We start from the raw sequence: 13,287 nt of genomic DNA, 5'->3' as shown, positions 1-13,287 counted from the left end.
GCTTGCCTTCAGCACTGAAAATGAAACTGATACATAAAGCCAAACTGTATTTGTAAAGGAAAAAATGAATAGTTCAGTTTGATTAATTATCTTTCCTGTCCTGGACATCCTTTTTTATGTTCTCTCAATGCATACTGATCACAATGAGCCCCCTAACAAGCTAAGAACAGTTAGGTTTTTTAACCAGCTTTAACAGTGCAGCTCTGATTCTTGAACACAACTGCATGGAAGATTTTTCACATGCTAACTAAACAAACTACATGTATCCAAATGATTTTATTTGCTTTGTAAGGCAACTAACCATAAATGATTATTTCAATTTCTAAATATTGTTTTGATCGTTTTGATAGTAACTAAACAGTCTGTTAAAGTGCTGATTTCATATCTCTCTTAAATTGAACGTAGGCTTTTCAAGTTTTAGATTTTTTGGGCTCTTTTGTTTGTTTGTTTGTTTGTTTTTGTACAACAAACCATACAAAATGTTTGTGATATTTAACTAGCAATAGTCCAGTGACGTCACAAACTCAGGACATTCCCATGTCCCACTGAAGTCACTGCAGACTTTTCCTTCCATTTAACTTTGAAAATTTTCAAAGATTTTGGTTTGTTAAAAAACACGCATAACTGCAAGTAACCAGGGAAATGTTCTGGGCAATCACCAGCCCCTGAAGGACCACACCTCCGTAAGTGCTGTATTACAGGCAGTTGCTGTCTGACTCCATCTCAGTTCCTCATGCCCTTTAGGGCACCCACGCTCTCCCCTGACCAGAAAGGTCACTTCCGTAGCTGAAGCATGTACTAATCAAGCTAAAAATCTTCAGTGATTTCCAGAAAAAAAAAAAAAACAAAAAAAAACACAGCATGACACTACTGCTGCTTACCATATGAAGACTAGCCATATGCCAGCTTTTAATGAGTCAAAGGAAGCTGGAGTCAGAAGAAAGGAGTTGATGGAGTTAACCACCACAACTGACAGAGAACACTTAGTTTTCATTGACATAAGGAACTGAGGAGGAAAAAACCTTTAAGGTTTATTGTGACTATACTAGATTGGAAAGCCCCAGTCTGCACATCTTGGAGATGCAGAGGATCTGAAGGAAACAGCACAGCTGGCCCTAAGATGTTCATCGAAATGCTTCAAGCAATTTCACTGCTCCATTGCCAGTTCAGTCTTTACTGCTTGCACTTCAGCAACTTATCATTGCTGTTTCCTACTCACTTGAAAGACAAAAAATGATAATAATCAAAACCCTTCTAATGGGCAAGTCACATGTGCTTTTTCTTGTGTTTTTTGTTTGTTTGCTTTTTTTTTTTTTTTTTTTTTTAGTTACACTGTTTGCATCTTACAAGTTCTCACACATTTCTGACAGGAAATTTCCACTCATCGAGTTCTCTATCGCATTGCAAAGAGATGAATACACCCTAAGCACACATCGGTTTTTCATTTTGCTTTCCTGCAATTCAAAATATCTATCTGTTCCTTCCAACACAAATATATTCCCACGTTTAATCAAAAATAATTGGAAGAAGAAAGTCGAGCACTGAAACCTCAAGCTGTGGTTTGGTTCACACAGCTCACAGATGTGCTAGCATCAGTTCTATTTAGTAGGCTAGTACCATCAGGCAGGTTTGTACTATCTCAAACACACTTCTCCCCTTCGAAAGCACAACCCCTAATGCCACAGAAATTTCCTAGTTTCTGTAACAGGAAAGCCTTAATATTGCTACAGAAAGTAGGAAGGACTTAAGACATAAAATCTTGCAGAAGGTGGGTTCTCTCTCTTCCATGTGACTGAAATCATTCTAACAGAAAGGAGGCTGAGCAAGCAGTCTTCTTCCCTTAGGCACAGGAATTACTAATTATTTTTCAAAGAAGTTATCGGCAATCAGAAGGTAACATCAGGTGGAAAAATCACTCTCCCCCTAGAGCAATCATGACTGGCAAAGCAGCAACAGTCTCTAGTAATTAATGATACCCACCATTCCCATCTCAATCACAAAAAGCCTAGCATTTTTTTCTAATGCTTGGTTAGCATCTCCAAAATGGGCTGCTGTCCTCCCAAAACAGCTGCTACACTCCCCAGTCTTTTCTGGCTGCAAAATCCCAGAAACATCCTGTTGCATTAGAAACTCAGGGGAGACTTGTCATGCTCCCGTAGAGTCCTGATAAAAAAAGCTTTTTCACTAACTGACTCTCACTGAGTCTGACCTGGACAAGAATTCATAGGATCTTTTCTGTTGACAGAAACTGGTCACTACCCTGAGCAAAAAACAGAGCCCATTGGTCAACAGGGAAAACACCACAGAATAATAACAAAGTCTAACATTTCTGCTAGCGGACAACTATGTCCAGGCATACTATTAAGAAACAGCCCTTGCACAAAGCAAAACTCACTAACAAATATTTTCCATGTTTTAAAACAGTTGTTGTGGCTGTCAAGCTGATATAAGACACAAAGTGGCTGCAATCTATGGGTGATTACAAGTTTTATGAAATGTCTTCAGGTTACATACTAATAGTTTCACAAATTATGTCTCCACTGCTAAGAAGTGATAACTTTTTATATGTTATTCAAAAGATGCTAGCTTTTTTTTTCTTTTTTTTTTTTTTCCACATTTCTCTCCTACCATTACTTGCTAAGGTGAATCTCACACCACAAGACTATCACCACTCACGTTAACAGTTGCTATAATAGAATGTGAATCATCTTCATGGTCTACACAGTGCACACAACGTACTCTGGAGGGCAGAACAGTTAGCTGAACCATGAGAGCACTCTAGGAGATTGCTAGCTACATTTGAAGTTAGTCCTGGTAAGTCTGTAAGTATAAAAATATTTACGGCTAAGATGTTCCTCACTGCTGAGACACAGAAGAAAGGTCTCCTTTCTTCCAAAAAAAGAGCAAATCTCCTGTAAAAGTGAAAGAAGAATGAATGTTGTTTAGTCAGCGCCTAGTGTGGAACATATTTCACAAGGAAGGGTTCCTCAAGTAAAATCACAACAAAAGTTCCCTCCCTCACAGATAAATACCGTAACTGAATATGCTACATATGTTAGCAAATAAAACAGGACTGGCTGGTAGCCCTGATTCCATTCATATACTGTATTCCAAATTTTGTCCCTAACTCACATTAATCTAAAATCTTTTACTGGTTCAGTGGAAACACAGGCTCTCTGCCCCATTAATGATTGTTATTTCATCTCTAAATAACTTCAGCTTTATGCTCTCTTGTTTCAGAGAAAATCTTTACACTGATGGAACCTTTGCTGCTTAAACCAATGTTCAGGATATATGCTTTTCTTCTCCGAACTACTGAGACAGAAAGCATCCTTCACTGTACCATTTTTAAAAAGCACCGTGTAATCACATCATAGGCTTCTTCAGAATACATTATTTATAAAATAAAATAACTTTCCCATCCTCCAACAGGAAGGAAAAGAGTATTGATTTTGAAACTCATGTTTTTGGTGGACTGAGATGATACTCATGTAGGTACAGGCTTAAAAAAATAAAATAAAATCTAAGTTGCTCTCTACTGTTTGTCCCTTTTTCTAAATAATATATTTTGCTTCCAAAACCGGTGAAAAATGAGCATAACCAAAGCTTCATTTTCTCTCTTAATTTCACTCAATAATCTGTTGTATTATTTTTACTTGTTTGTTTGACTTGAGCAGCAAGGTGTATTTGTTTTAAATGGTCCTCAAATAAGATAATTAAAAAAAAAAAATAGATAGAGGGGAGGAATTATTATGAGAAGAATTATCACCTGTTTCTGCTTACAGTCTCTCAGTGGATTCCAGATCAGTTTACTTCATAAGTAAACCAATGTGATATTTTCCTCTAATTGTCAGAACTATAACGTGTGATTTGAAATTTCAACAGTGTTCTTCTGAAGTTCTCACTATTTCTCCAACTTAAACTGTCAGTTACATGCATATAAATTTTAAATATTGTTATTGGTATACGAAACATGCATATCTTTCTCAGGCTACCTTTGGAGCAGAACTTGACCATTACCTCACGACCAATATAGGTTACATAAACCAGACGTTCTTGGGAAAAACTTCAGTCCTGAGGCCTGGGATCACACCTCAGCTGCATTTTAAGGGTGACTGCCAGAAACCCCACCAGCAGGAACCCCAAGCACCTGAGAATCAGTGAGGTTTCCAAGGGTTCCTTAGTCCAGGGGATAGAGACACCACAGGGCACCACAGAGCTCTTGACAGACAGCTGAGGCACAGCTACAGGCTCCAGATTACCAAGATGAGCAAAACTCACTGCCTATTCACCTTACTTTTTCCATCCTTGACTCTGTTCTTCTGCTGTCCCAGTGGGGATGCCTTTCTTCCATCACAGCACAAGACTTCCAGAATGGGAAGTATTCCACTTGCTCTTTTTACTACCCTTTACACATTAGTAATTTCTGTTCTAATCATATGTTCTACCTGTTTTAGAATTAGAACATAAATGGTAATCATAAAAAAAAAAAAAAAAAAAAAAAACACTTCAAGTTTTTCATTCAGAGAAGCCCTGCTTTTGTAAATGGAAACACACTGCCTGCTTAAGGGGTTGGCTAAGATGTCATTAATTTAAAAAAAAAAAAAAAGTAGAAAGAAAAAAGTAGAAAAAGACACAGAAAAAGACTTAGAAACTACATCTTAATTAGCTCAAATTCCTATTCATCATCCTAATACTCCAAAAATCAAGTCTACTCAGCTAACCAATTGGAACTAAAAATGTCTCTTTTCTACCATGTCTCACTCCTAGCCCTTCACACTGCTGACCCCTGCCCCACGCACTTCTCCCACTGGCCATCTTACTGATCAGGACAAGGAAGGTATGATGAAAACACGAGGAGGCTTCTGCTTTCTCTCCCCTCAGGTCCCAGTGTGGATAGACCCACTCTATTACAACGCATCAGAACTACCACTGTAATTCTTCTGCTGTGTTCCTACCCTCAGCATAAGTCAAAGGCTCTCACCTCTTGGTTCTCACCAAGAGAAATGAAAACTGCATGAGATGTCGGTGTTGCCAGTGTCTGACCTTGTGAGTTAGACCAGATGCACATGAGGCTGAATTCACAGCACCTGATGTCTGAGCTCTTGATGGCTACATCTAAGTCATCTACCTCAGCGCTCTTTGTAGTTAGGGAAGAAAATCAGGTACTTTCAGATCACTCCCATCTGCCCTATTTTAGGCCTTTAGGATGAGAGAAAATCATGTCCTAGAAGTGCCAGTTTCTCACCACTAACTGCAAAAGGGTTCTACACAGCACACATAATGCAGACACTGTCCTCAAGATCTTACTGACACAGCCATCTGAAAACATTTTATTCAATCTTATAAAGGATGACTTTATTTTGGTGTCCACTGTCATCTAGTTGCATTTAACATTGCACCCTAAGTAAGTACAGTTATAAAACATCCACCTCCAACTGTAAATCAAATTACTGTTTTCTATACCACACGAATTATAGGCAATAGTAATACAAAATGAGCTGTGTGTTATTTAAGAAACTTACCTTATCTCCAGTACTAAAGAAGAATTGATTTTCCAACCTTCTACAGAATGCTGGAAGATAGCAGAGCCACCCTTTCGGATTATCTTATCAGAGCTATTGATCATTGATCTACTCAAACTCAGCTCACCATCTCTGCAATGCAATACAGATAAAACACAGTTAAGTTAAAGTTAACTTTGGTTTTAAGTAATTTACTTCACAATCACCAGTGATATTTTAATTTATTCACAACAAACAGAAGCAATTATCTCCCCTTGCATATTCTGTTTGCTAGAGCAAATAAGCTGTACCTACAAGAAATCTATGGGACATCTGTAACTAATATTTGTATATGCAATTTAAGAGCCTTAATATGTTTTTATTTGTAATGAAACAGACCGGAAGAAAAACAAAAACAAAAACAACACATAAGCTCCAAATTGTGAAACTGGACTGAATTTCAGCATGTACGTAGGGCAGATTCTGCACTTCTGCATTCCAAATTTCCAGTGTTAAACTAAGAATTAAGTGTTAACTTTCAATCCTTCCCCCAGCAATCGGTCATGTTATATACAATTGCCGAGGAGCCTCCCTTTCCTTTCTGTTGATACTAACAGACTTTAATGCACGGGATTCTGGAGTTTAATGACATAAAGCCCACAAAATTACCCTATGATGCCATGAAACTTCTGTATGCACATACCCAAACAACCTCAATTGCCTTAGTCTTCTCTTCACCAATCTCATCATACTCGTAAATTTTGATAGTTACTTTAAAAAAATAAAAAATGTAGCAAGCTATTGCTGATGACCACTGAACATCTGATGGAGTAGCAAAAATGTTACCAGTTACAAGATATCCGGCAACAGGGTCACTCAGATGTAACAGAGACTCTAAAACACCACAAGACATAAGGTCTAAAATTTCTTTTTATCTCCATATATTTTCATCATCTTCCACACTGTTTCCAGTTAGGCAACATTTAACTGAGTTCAAAAACAGATATTATGTATACTTACATAAAATGTTTTGTAATAAATATATCAGATACCCTAGATGTAACATTCTACCATGTACAATGTCTTGCACTTGAGAAGGACTATGTATCTCAATATTATACAGAAATCTCTTTATCTGTTAAATAAGCATTGTCTCAAATACCATCAATAATAAAAACTTTGCTTGCAAACAGAACTTCTGACCGCCAACCATTCAATAATAAAATGTAAGATAAAAGATGTGAGACTGTCAGCCATCTATGGAATCACTGTTTTCATATGGCCTTAAGTTCATAAAACAATTGGATCCTGGGCCTTAATGGGAGCTACAGCTACATTACTGCAGTACATATCTGTTCTAAGTATTAGTATTTAGCAAATTATATAGCAGATCGAACTTGAACTATCCTTCAATGGGACATTTATTAAGCTAACTTGGCAAAACTTGTAACAGGTTGTCATTTGTAAAAACTGCTATGACTGCAAAAGCCACTGTAACTAATAAACCAGTATTTTACACTTCATCAAAAACAGCCCAGCATCACTTGCACTGCTCTCCCTCCCTCATCCCCACTATGCCAACAATCTGCAGCACTGACACGCACTGACTCATAGGTAAGAGTGCCACCTACCGAAAAAACTACCACTATAAGCAATTCTGTACGTACAAGATGTGTATGCAAATCGTCCTAATCACACTAACTTAACAGATGGGAGAATGATGTGGAATGCTCTAAATTCAATAATCAGAATGTAAGTATTATTATTGTTGTTGTTGTTGTTGCTGTTATCTTTTATTTTTCTGTTCATTAAAATTTTCCATAATGGATGTGGATGTATTTTCCTGCAGTAAGATAAAATGTTTACACCTAGAGAAAAATTACCAAAATACATCCTGGTAAAGTGCACAGTCAGGAAGTATTTCAGAGATGTCTCCTGTTTATGCTGCCTTAAACCTTATCCAGTAGACACTTTAACAGAGATATAGGTGACACATCGTAACAACAAATGACGTAGACAACACATGAAGTACCACAGCATCTGAAATGTGGTTGTCTTCTACACTCACATTAACATGTGCAGCAAGCTATACATGTATGGTACGATAACACAATGTTGAATTACATTCTCATGAGCCAAAATAAGGTCCTAGGCACTTTGTGTTAAAGTATGAATACAAACGTTCACTTACATGTTTTCCTCCCTTTTACTTAGTAGTTTCATTTAATTTTCACTTAAAATAATATTAAATAGACTAATGCATAAAAAGCTCAATTTACTCCAGAAATTTTTTCACTGTGTAAAAAGTTGTGCAATAAATTTGGGCTTCATTTTATCTTCCAGAATCACAGCAAGTCCTCTCTGGTGGATGTTAATGAAACAACTGCTGTAGAATGATGGCAACTTCTGGCAGATGGTGTCAACCCTGACTGAATTACCTTGCTTTGGTGACCAATCAGACCAATACAATAAGACTCTCTCTTCTCCTTAATACAGCTCATTAAATATAAATAACTGCCTTAAAGTTTTAAAATGCATATTCTAAATCAGAATAAGTTAACACAGCTTAAAAAACGCTGCTTCCATATAATGCATGTGTTTCATTACTTGCGTAACCTTTAAAAGGGCATTACTGACTAGTTGAAGAATGGCATGCTCATGCAATTATTGTCCTTGCAAGTTTTTCTGTGAAAATACTGCTGATTTAAGGTGTATCACCGTATACTCAGGAATCACACAACAGTACATTTTAGAACACCTGGGATTCACCTGCACTGCCACCAATAACCCCAACCTTGGGGCACCTTGCACCTTCAGAGTGCTGTGCTACTGTGGGAAGTAAAACATCCCATGGAAAAATCACTTTGTTTTCCCATGAGGCCAGTCAAAAATAACCAAGCATTCCTGTGAGCTCTTCCTTCGGGAGAAGGGCAAGCCTAACATCGACAGTGGTGGCAGATGGTAGCAGTACACTTGCCTTTTGTTTTCTGCCTCCTACGGTAAGGGATGGGACAATGGGATGGGAAAAGAGACCATACTGCAACGTCCTCAGCCAAAGCAAGCAGCCCTGTTCTGCACAAGAAGTCTTACCAAAGTAGGCATAGCACTAAACATCTGGGCACAAGTACATTACGGCTCTATCTTAAACTGCTGTTAAAAACATACATACCTATGACTAAATACACCTATTTTTTTTCATTTAATATTAAGGCATCATGTCTCTTTAGTACCTTTTAAATCACATCAAATTAAATGTAGCATAAGACGTAGGGGGCTTTTTATGCAAATATGTATGGATTCTACCTAGTGACTAATTTCTGAATCATTTTAGCAACTACCTCTAGTTTGACAGGAAGGAGTAGGTACTAAGAAACATAGGTATCTCTGGTTAATGCTGATTCTCCCTCACAGATTCATTCTCACATGTATTTTTGTGCACCTATAAACCGAACATTTTACACGTTTGTACGTCTTGCAAGTATGTGGATACCACAGCACCGCAGAAGAAACTGGGCTTCCACCCAAGCTGAAGAATAGGGAAAGTTACCAGCAAGTTATGAAAACCTTTAACACCAAGGGAAGCAAGCACCACATCAATAATTGTACACACAGAGAGACACAACCAGCCTGCTGCTTTGGGGGGGCACTGGGCCATTGTCCCCCAGATGTGTCCAGCTGTGTCCAGGTGTGCCCACATCCCCCTCCCACACCGATGTGCCTGTACAAGGAGCAGGGAACAGGGACACACCTACTGCTTTATTTCTGAGGACCATGGTGCCAAAGGGGTGTGTGCGGGGGGATAAGGAAGCTGGGGTTGCCCCAGCTTCTTCTCCTGGGCACTTACAACGCCTTTATTCCTTCTCGTCAAATAAAGGTAAGGGCTTACATCAAAGGACAAAAACCCGCGGTGAATCCATCTCCCCGCAGCAGATTTGCACAAGCAAATGCAAAGCGTGAGACCCCTCCCCGCCTTTGCCAAGGCTCGCTATGCTGCCACAGAATTTACGCATCCTTCCTACCAAAACAAAAAATCACATCTCCCAGAGAAGAAACACCCTTGGCTAAAAATCCAACTTCTTTACAGGATAGCTGTAAGTTGGGATAAAAGGGAGAAAACACAAGCATGCACGTACGCAGACGCGATGAGGAACAAAGAAACAGAAAGCTGAGGTGCAAACAGAGAACGGCAAGGGACTTTTCGCCTTTTCTTTTCAGCCGAAGACGAGCAGGAGGCGGGGCGGGGGAACCACAACCCAGGGTCTCGGCGTGGGAGCGGGGCTTCCAGCAGAGGGGTCCCAGGAGCCGAGGGGATGCCCCCAGGAGCGCCCAAGTTACGCGCGGCTCCCAGGCAAACTTCGGGAAGGGAGGCGCTCGCCTCGGGAGGGCTCCAAGGGGCTGCAAACGGGACCCGGCGGCCGCAGCCCCCAGCCCACCGCCACCTCCCCTCCCGGCCCTCGGGGAGCAGCCGCGGCCAGGTAAGCATCCTCCGGGCTGCCCCCCGGCCACCCCCCGGCCACCCCCCGGCCACCCCCCGGCCACCTCGCCCCCGGCCCAGCGGCGGCAGCACCGCGGGTCTGCGGTGGGCGGCCGGGGGGCGCCGGGGGAGGACCCGAGGCAGCGACACCGCCCCGCCGCCCCCTCGGGGACCGCATTTACCCTGCGAGCGGTGCCTCCTGGCGCTCCTCGGTCCGCGCTATTTCTTTCGTCTTGTAGAAGATGAGGAGGAGACTTATGGTGCACACAGTCCACCTCTTCCTGACTGAACGCATGTCTTCTGCGAAGCGCGGTCCCCCTCCCCCTTTTTCCTTTGTTTGTCAGGGGTGTGCGGAAAACAACTCCACGCGCGGCACAATTTGACAAAAAGACTGTAATAATTTTTTTTTCAGAAAAATTAAAAAAAAAAAAGAGAGAAAATAATAATAATAAAAAGAAAAAGACAAAACGCAGGCGGGATCAGACGCCGGGGGTTGTTTGGCGTTTAGTTTGTCTTTTCTTTCCCCCTTCCCTCCCCTGCCCGCCAGCCAAGCTGGCAGGCGGCGGCTCGCTTCCCTCGGCCCGGTGGGGACAAGTCCGTGTGCTGCCTCTCCGCTCCTCCTCCTCCTCCTCCTCTTCTTCTTCTTTTTCCTCCTCCTCCTCCTCCTTTTTCTCTTCCTCCTCCTCCTCTCTCGGCTCCGGCTCCGCAGCGGCCCCGCTACGATCGCGGCGGCGGCCCGGGGGCGACGCTGGCGCCTCCCTCCCCGCGGCGGGGCGGTGGCGCCGGGCGGAGCGCGGCCAATGGGCGCCGCACGGGGGCGGGCACCCAGCACCGCCGGCGGGACACGGCCGGGTGGCACCCACACCACGGACCCCACACCCCGGACCCCACACCTCAGACCCCACACCCCGGACCCCAGACTCAGACCCTGGACCCCGGTTCCCGAAGGTGGCGCCGCGGAGTGGGGACCTGGGGGGGGTCTCGGCTCACGGGGAGCATCCCCCGGGACCGGGCCGGCTGCCCGCCCCCACCTCTCCCGCCGTAGCCCCTCTGTATTTGGGAGGGGGCGACTTTCTGCCCTGGAGCGCGTTGCACCCCGTCCGCCGCTGTGTTTCGGAAAGTTTCCGCACAAAGCCGCTGCCGCTCGCGATGCAATCGCAAAGAAAGTGTAAGCTTCCTTTTCTCCTGAGCATGGGGGTTTTGTGTTCTGCTGCTGTTTTGCTCTGGGTTTCTTTATTTCTTTTTTTAACTCCTCTCTCCCGATGCACATGGGAGGTTTTTCCCAACCTCGCAGCACCAGAACGGACTGCGGCGTGGGCAGGAGGACAGGGGAGGCGAGCGGCAGTGACCGTGGAGGCTGGTCCCGGAGCCTGGCCCCCTGCACCCCGGCGACCCTTTTCAGACCCTTTTCAGCCATCATGCACATTGTCATGACTTGCCAACTTTTGCTGGGACGATTTCTCTGAAAGTCAACCTCAAAAAAAAAAAAAAAGGACTTTCAAATGCATAATGCAACATGAAAGAGAAATCGTGAGCTATATCCCCTTTTTCTCAGTATCATTTCACCCTTTTCAAAGTGACTGGGCTGTCCTGCACCATCCTTATTCGGTGTGACAGGGATCTGCCTATAGCACTTAAGTCTGCATTTATGGAGCAAGCTTCAATAGAAACATTCACTCTTCTCCCACGAGGATCCAGGAAGGTTTTGTGACAAATCTAGTGTGACCCTTCTCCTCTTAACTTAAGGGAGCTACCCACATGTGGGATGACAGAACCTTCCCTGTGTGTATGTAGTCTGAAATGCTGTCTCCAGAACTGTTTAAGATCAGATATTTCACAGCAAGAAGCAAGCAAATTTGGAGATTAGTAGGGATTTTTCTTACCCAAGAGAATATTCACTCACAGGCATTTAAAGTGAAGAAAGGTTTTGGGAAGTCCTTGAGAATGTCAGGGCTGGTAGTAGTTTTAATGCCTTAAAAATCAATTTCTTTAGTAGGAAAGGTTTAATTCAGCTTCAGTGGAAAGGAAACTTTGCAATTTCCTTTCATACAAGCCAGATGAAGCTGTGTTTTCTGTGCTCTTCTCTGCTGTAGCTCTGATAACCTAGTCTCAGAAAGTGACCTCAATAGCATCAGCAGCAAAAGGAGAAAAACCCTTTCTATCTTTTAGTAGTGTGAACTTCAAATTTCACTTGGTATGATTGGCATTAGAAAATTTCTTCTAGAAAAACAAATAGATCCAATGCAAAATCCTATCTTGACACAGTTGTAAAAACTGTATCTCTTGTTAGGCATGAAAGCTAGGGTTACATCAGTCCTGTCAGCCTTGTTGAATACTTGTAATACTCTTTTTCATACTTTACATTATTTTTACATTGTTTTTGTAGTTAGATTGGCTCATCAGTAACAGATACCACAATGCATACAGAAGATCCCAAATTCTCTCATCTTCGGTGGTGGTTTTACTCAGTACCACAACCACCAATGGCAGCTTACAATATCACCATTAGCCACACCCATTCTTGGTTTTGTGCCAGGCCATGTGCATATTCAGAAAGTAACATGCCTTCTGCTTCCATGCTTTCAGCTGCACTTTCTACCCCCTTAAGGTTAAGACCTGGCTCCCCTGACTTCACCCCACACTGATCTTCACCCCACACAAAGGTTGGCCTACTTGCATCCAAGAGGATTTAAAACTAATGGGGATGGGTGCCACGAGGAAAATCTCTGATCAGCAGTGCACTTTTCTGTCTGTGCTTCACCTGCTTGCAACCAGTCTTCCTATAACCCATCTCCACCATATGAAGAGGCCAAAAATGTTGACTTCAGACTGACTCTACATCCAGGGAGCCACAACAGTCTCATCCAGGAAAGAGGACTGTTTTTTTTTATTGTGGTTTTGGTATGTTCTCTTGCTCTTTTTTTTTTTTTTTTTTTTTTTGTATGTTTTATTTATTTATTTACTTACTAATATGTATGTGCTTTTAAATACCATTATGAGTGCTGTGTGATCCTCCCAGCACTCCTGAGGAATCTGTCTAATATTCTGGCTATAAGCCCTGAACCATCAAGTATCCAATACTTTTATTCACTTATTAAAAAGTAAACTATTTGTTTATACTTTAGTGAGAATAGATATTGAGAAAAGACAACAACAACAACAACAAGAAAAAACAAACAAACAAACAAAAAAAAACTTTCACAGAATCACAGAATGGCTGGGGTTAGAAGGGACCTCTGAAGATCATCTAGTCCAACCCCACTGCTGACCAGGATCACCTAGAGCACATTGTGTGGGATGGCATCCAGG

At 42.1% G+C, this 13,287-nt stretch overlaps 1 protein-coding gene across 2 annotated transcripts in view; it reads right to left on the bottom strand.

Annotated features, from left to right (window-relative positions):
* Positions 1-10,593, bottom strand: part of ST8SIA4 (ST8 alpha-N-acetyl-neuraminide alpha-2,8-sialyltransferase 4) — a 61,268-nt gene extending 50,675 nt beyond the window's left edge. Inside the window, exons 1-2 of one of the 2 annotated variants that reach the window (XM_068666515.1) lie at positions 10,161-10,593; positions 5,526-5,657 (exon numbers count right to left, since the gene is read on the bottom strand). In XM_068666515.1, coding sequence (XP_068522616.1) covers positions 5,526-5,657; positions 10,161-10,273 — 245 coding nt within the window. In that variant the 5' untranslated portion in view covers positions 10,274-10,593. Of the gene's footprint in view, positions 1-4,984; positions 5,098-5,525; positions 5,658-10,160 lie in introns of those variants that run through there. The other variant, XM_068666516.1, reaches the window with a different exon arrangement.
* Between the last annotated feature and the right edge of the window lie 2,694 nt (positions 10,594-13,287).

Source organism: Anas acuta, chromosome Z (genome assembly GCF_963932015.1).
Source record: "Anas acuta chromosome Z, bAnaAcu1.1, whole genome shotgun sequence".
NCBI classification, from domain to species: Eukaryota; Metazoa; Chordata; class Aves; order Anseriformes; family Anatidae; genus Anas; species Anas acuta.
Note: the sequence above shows the minus strand (reverse complement) of the source record. Positions and strands in the feature narration are given on the sequence as shown.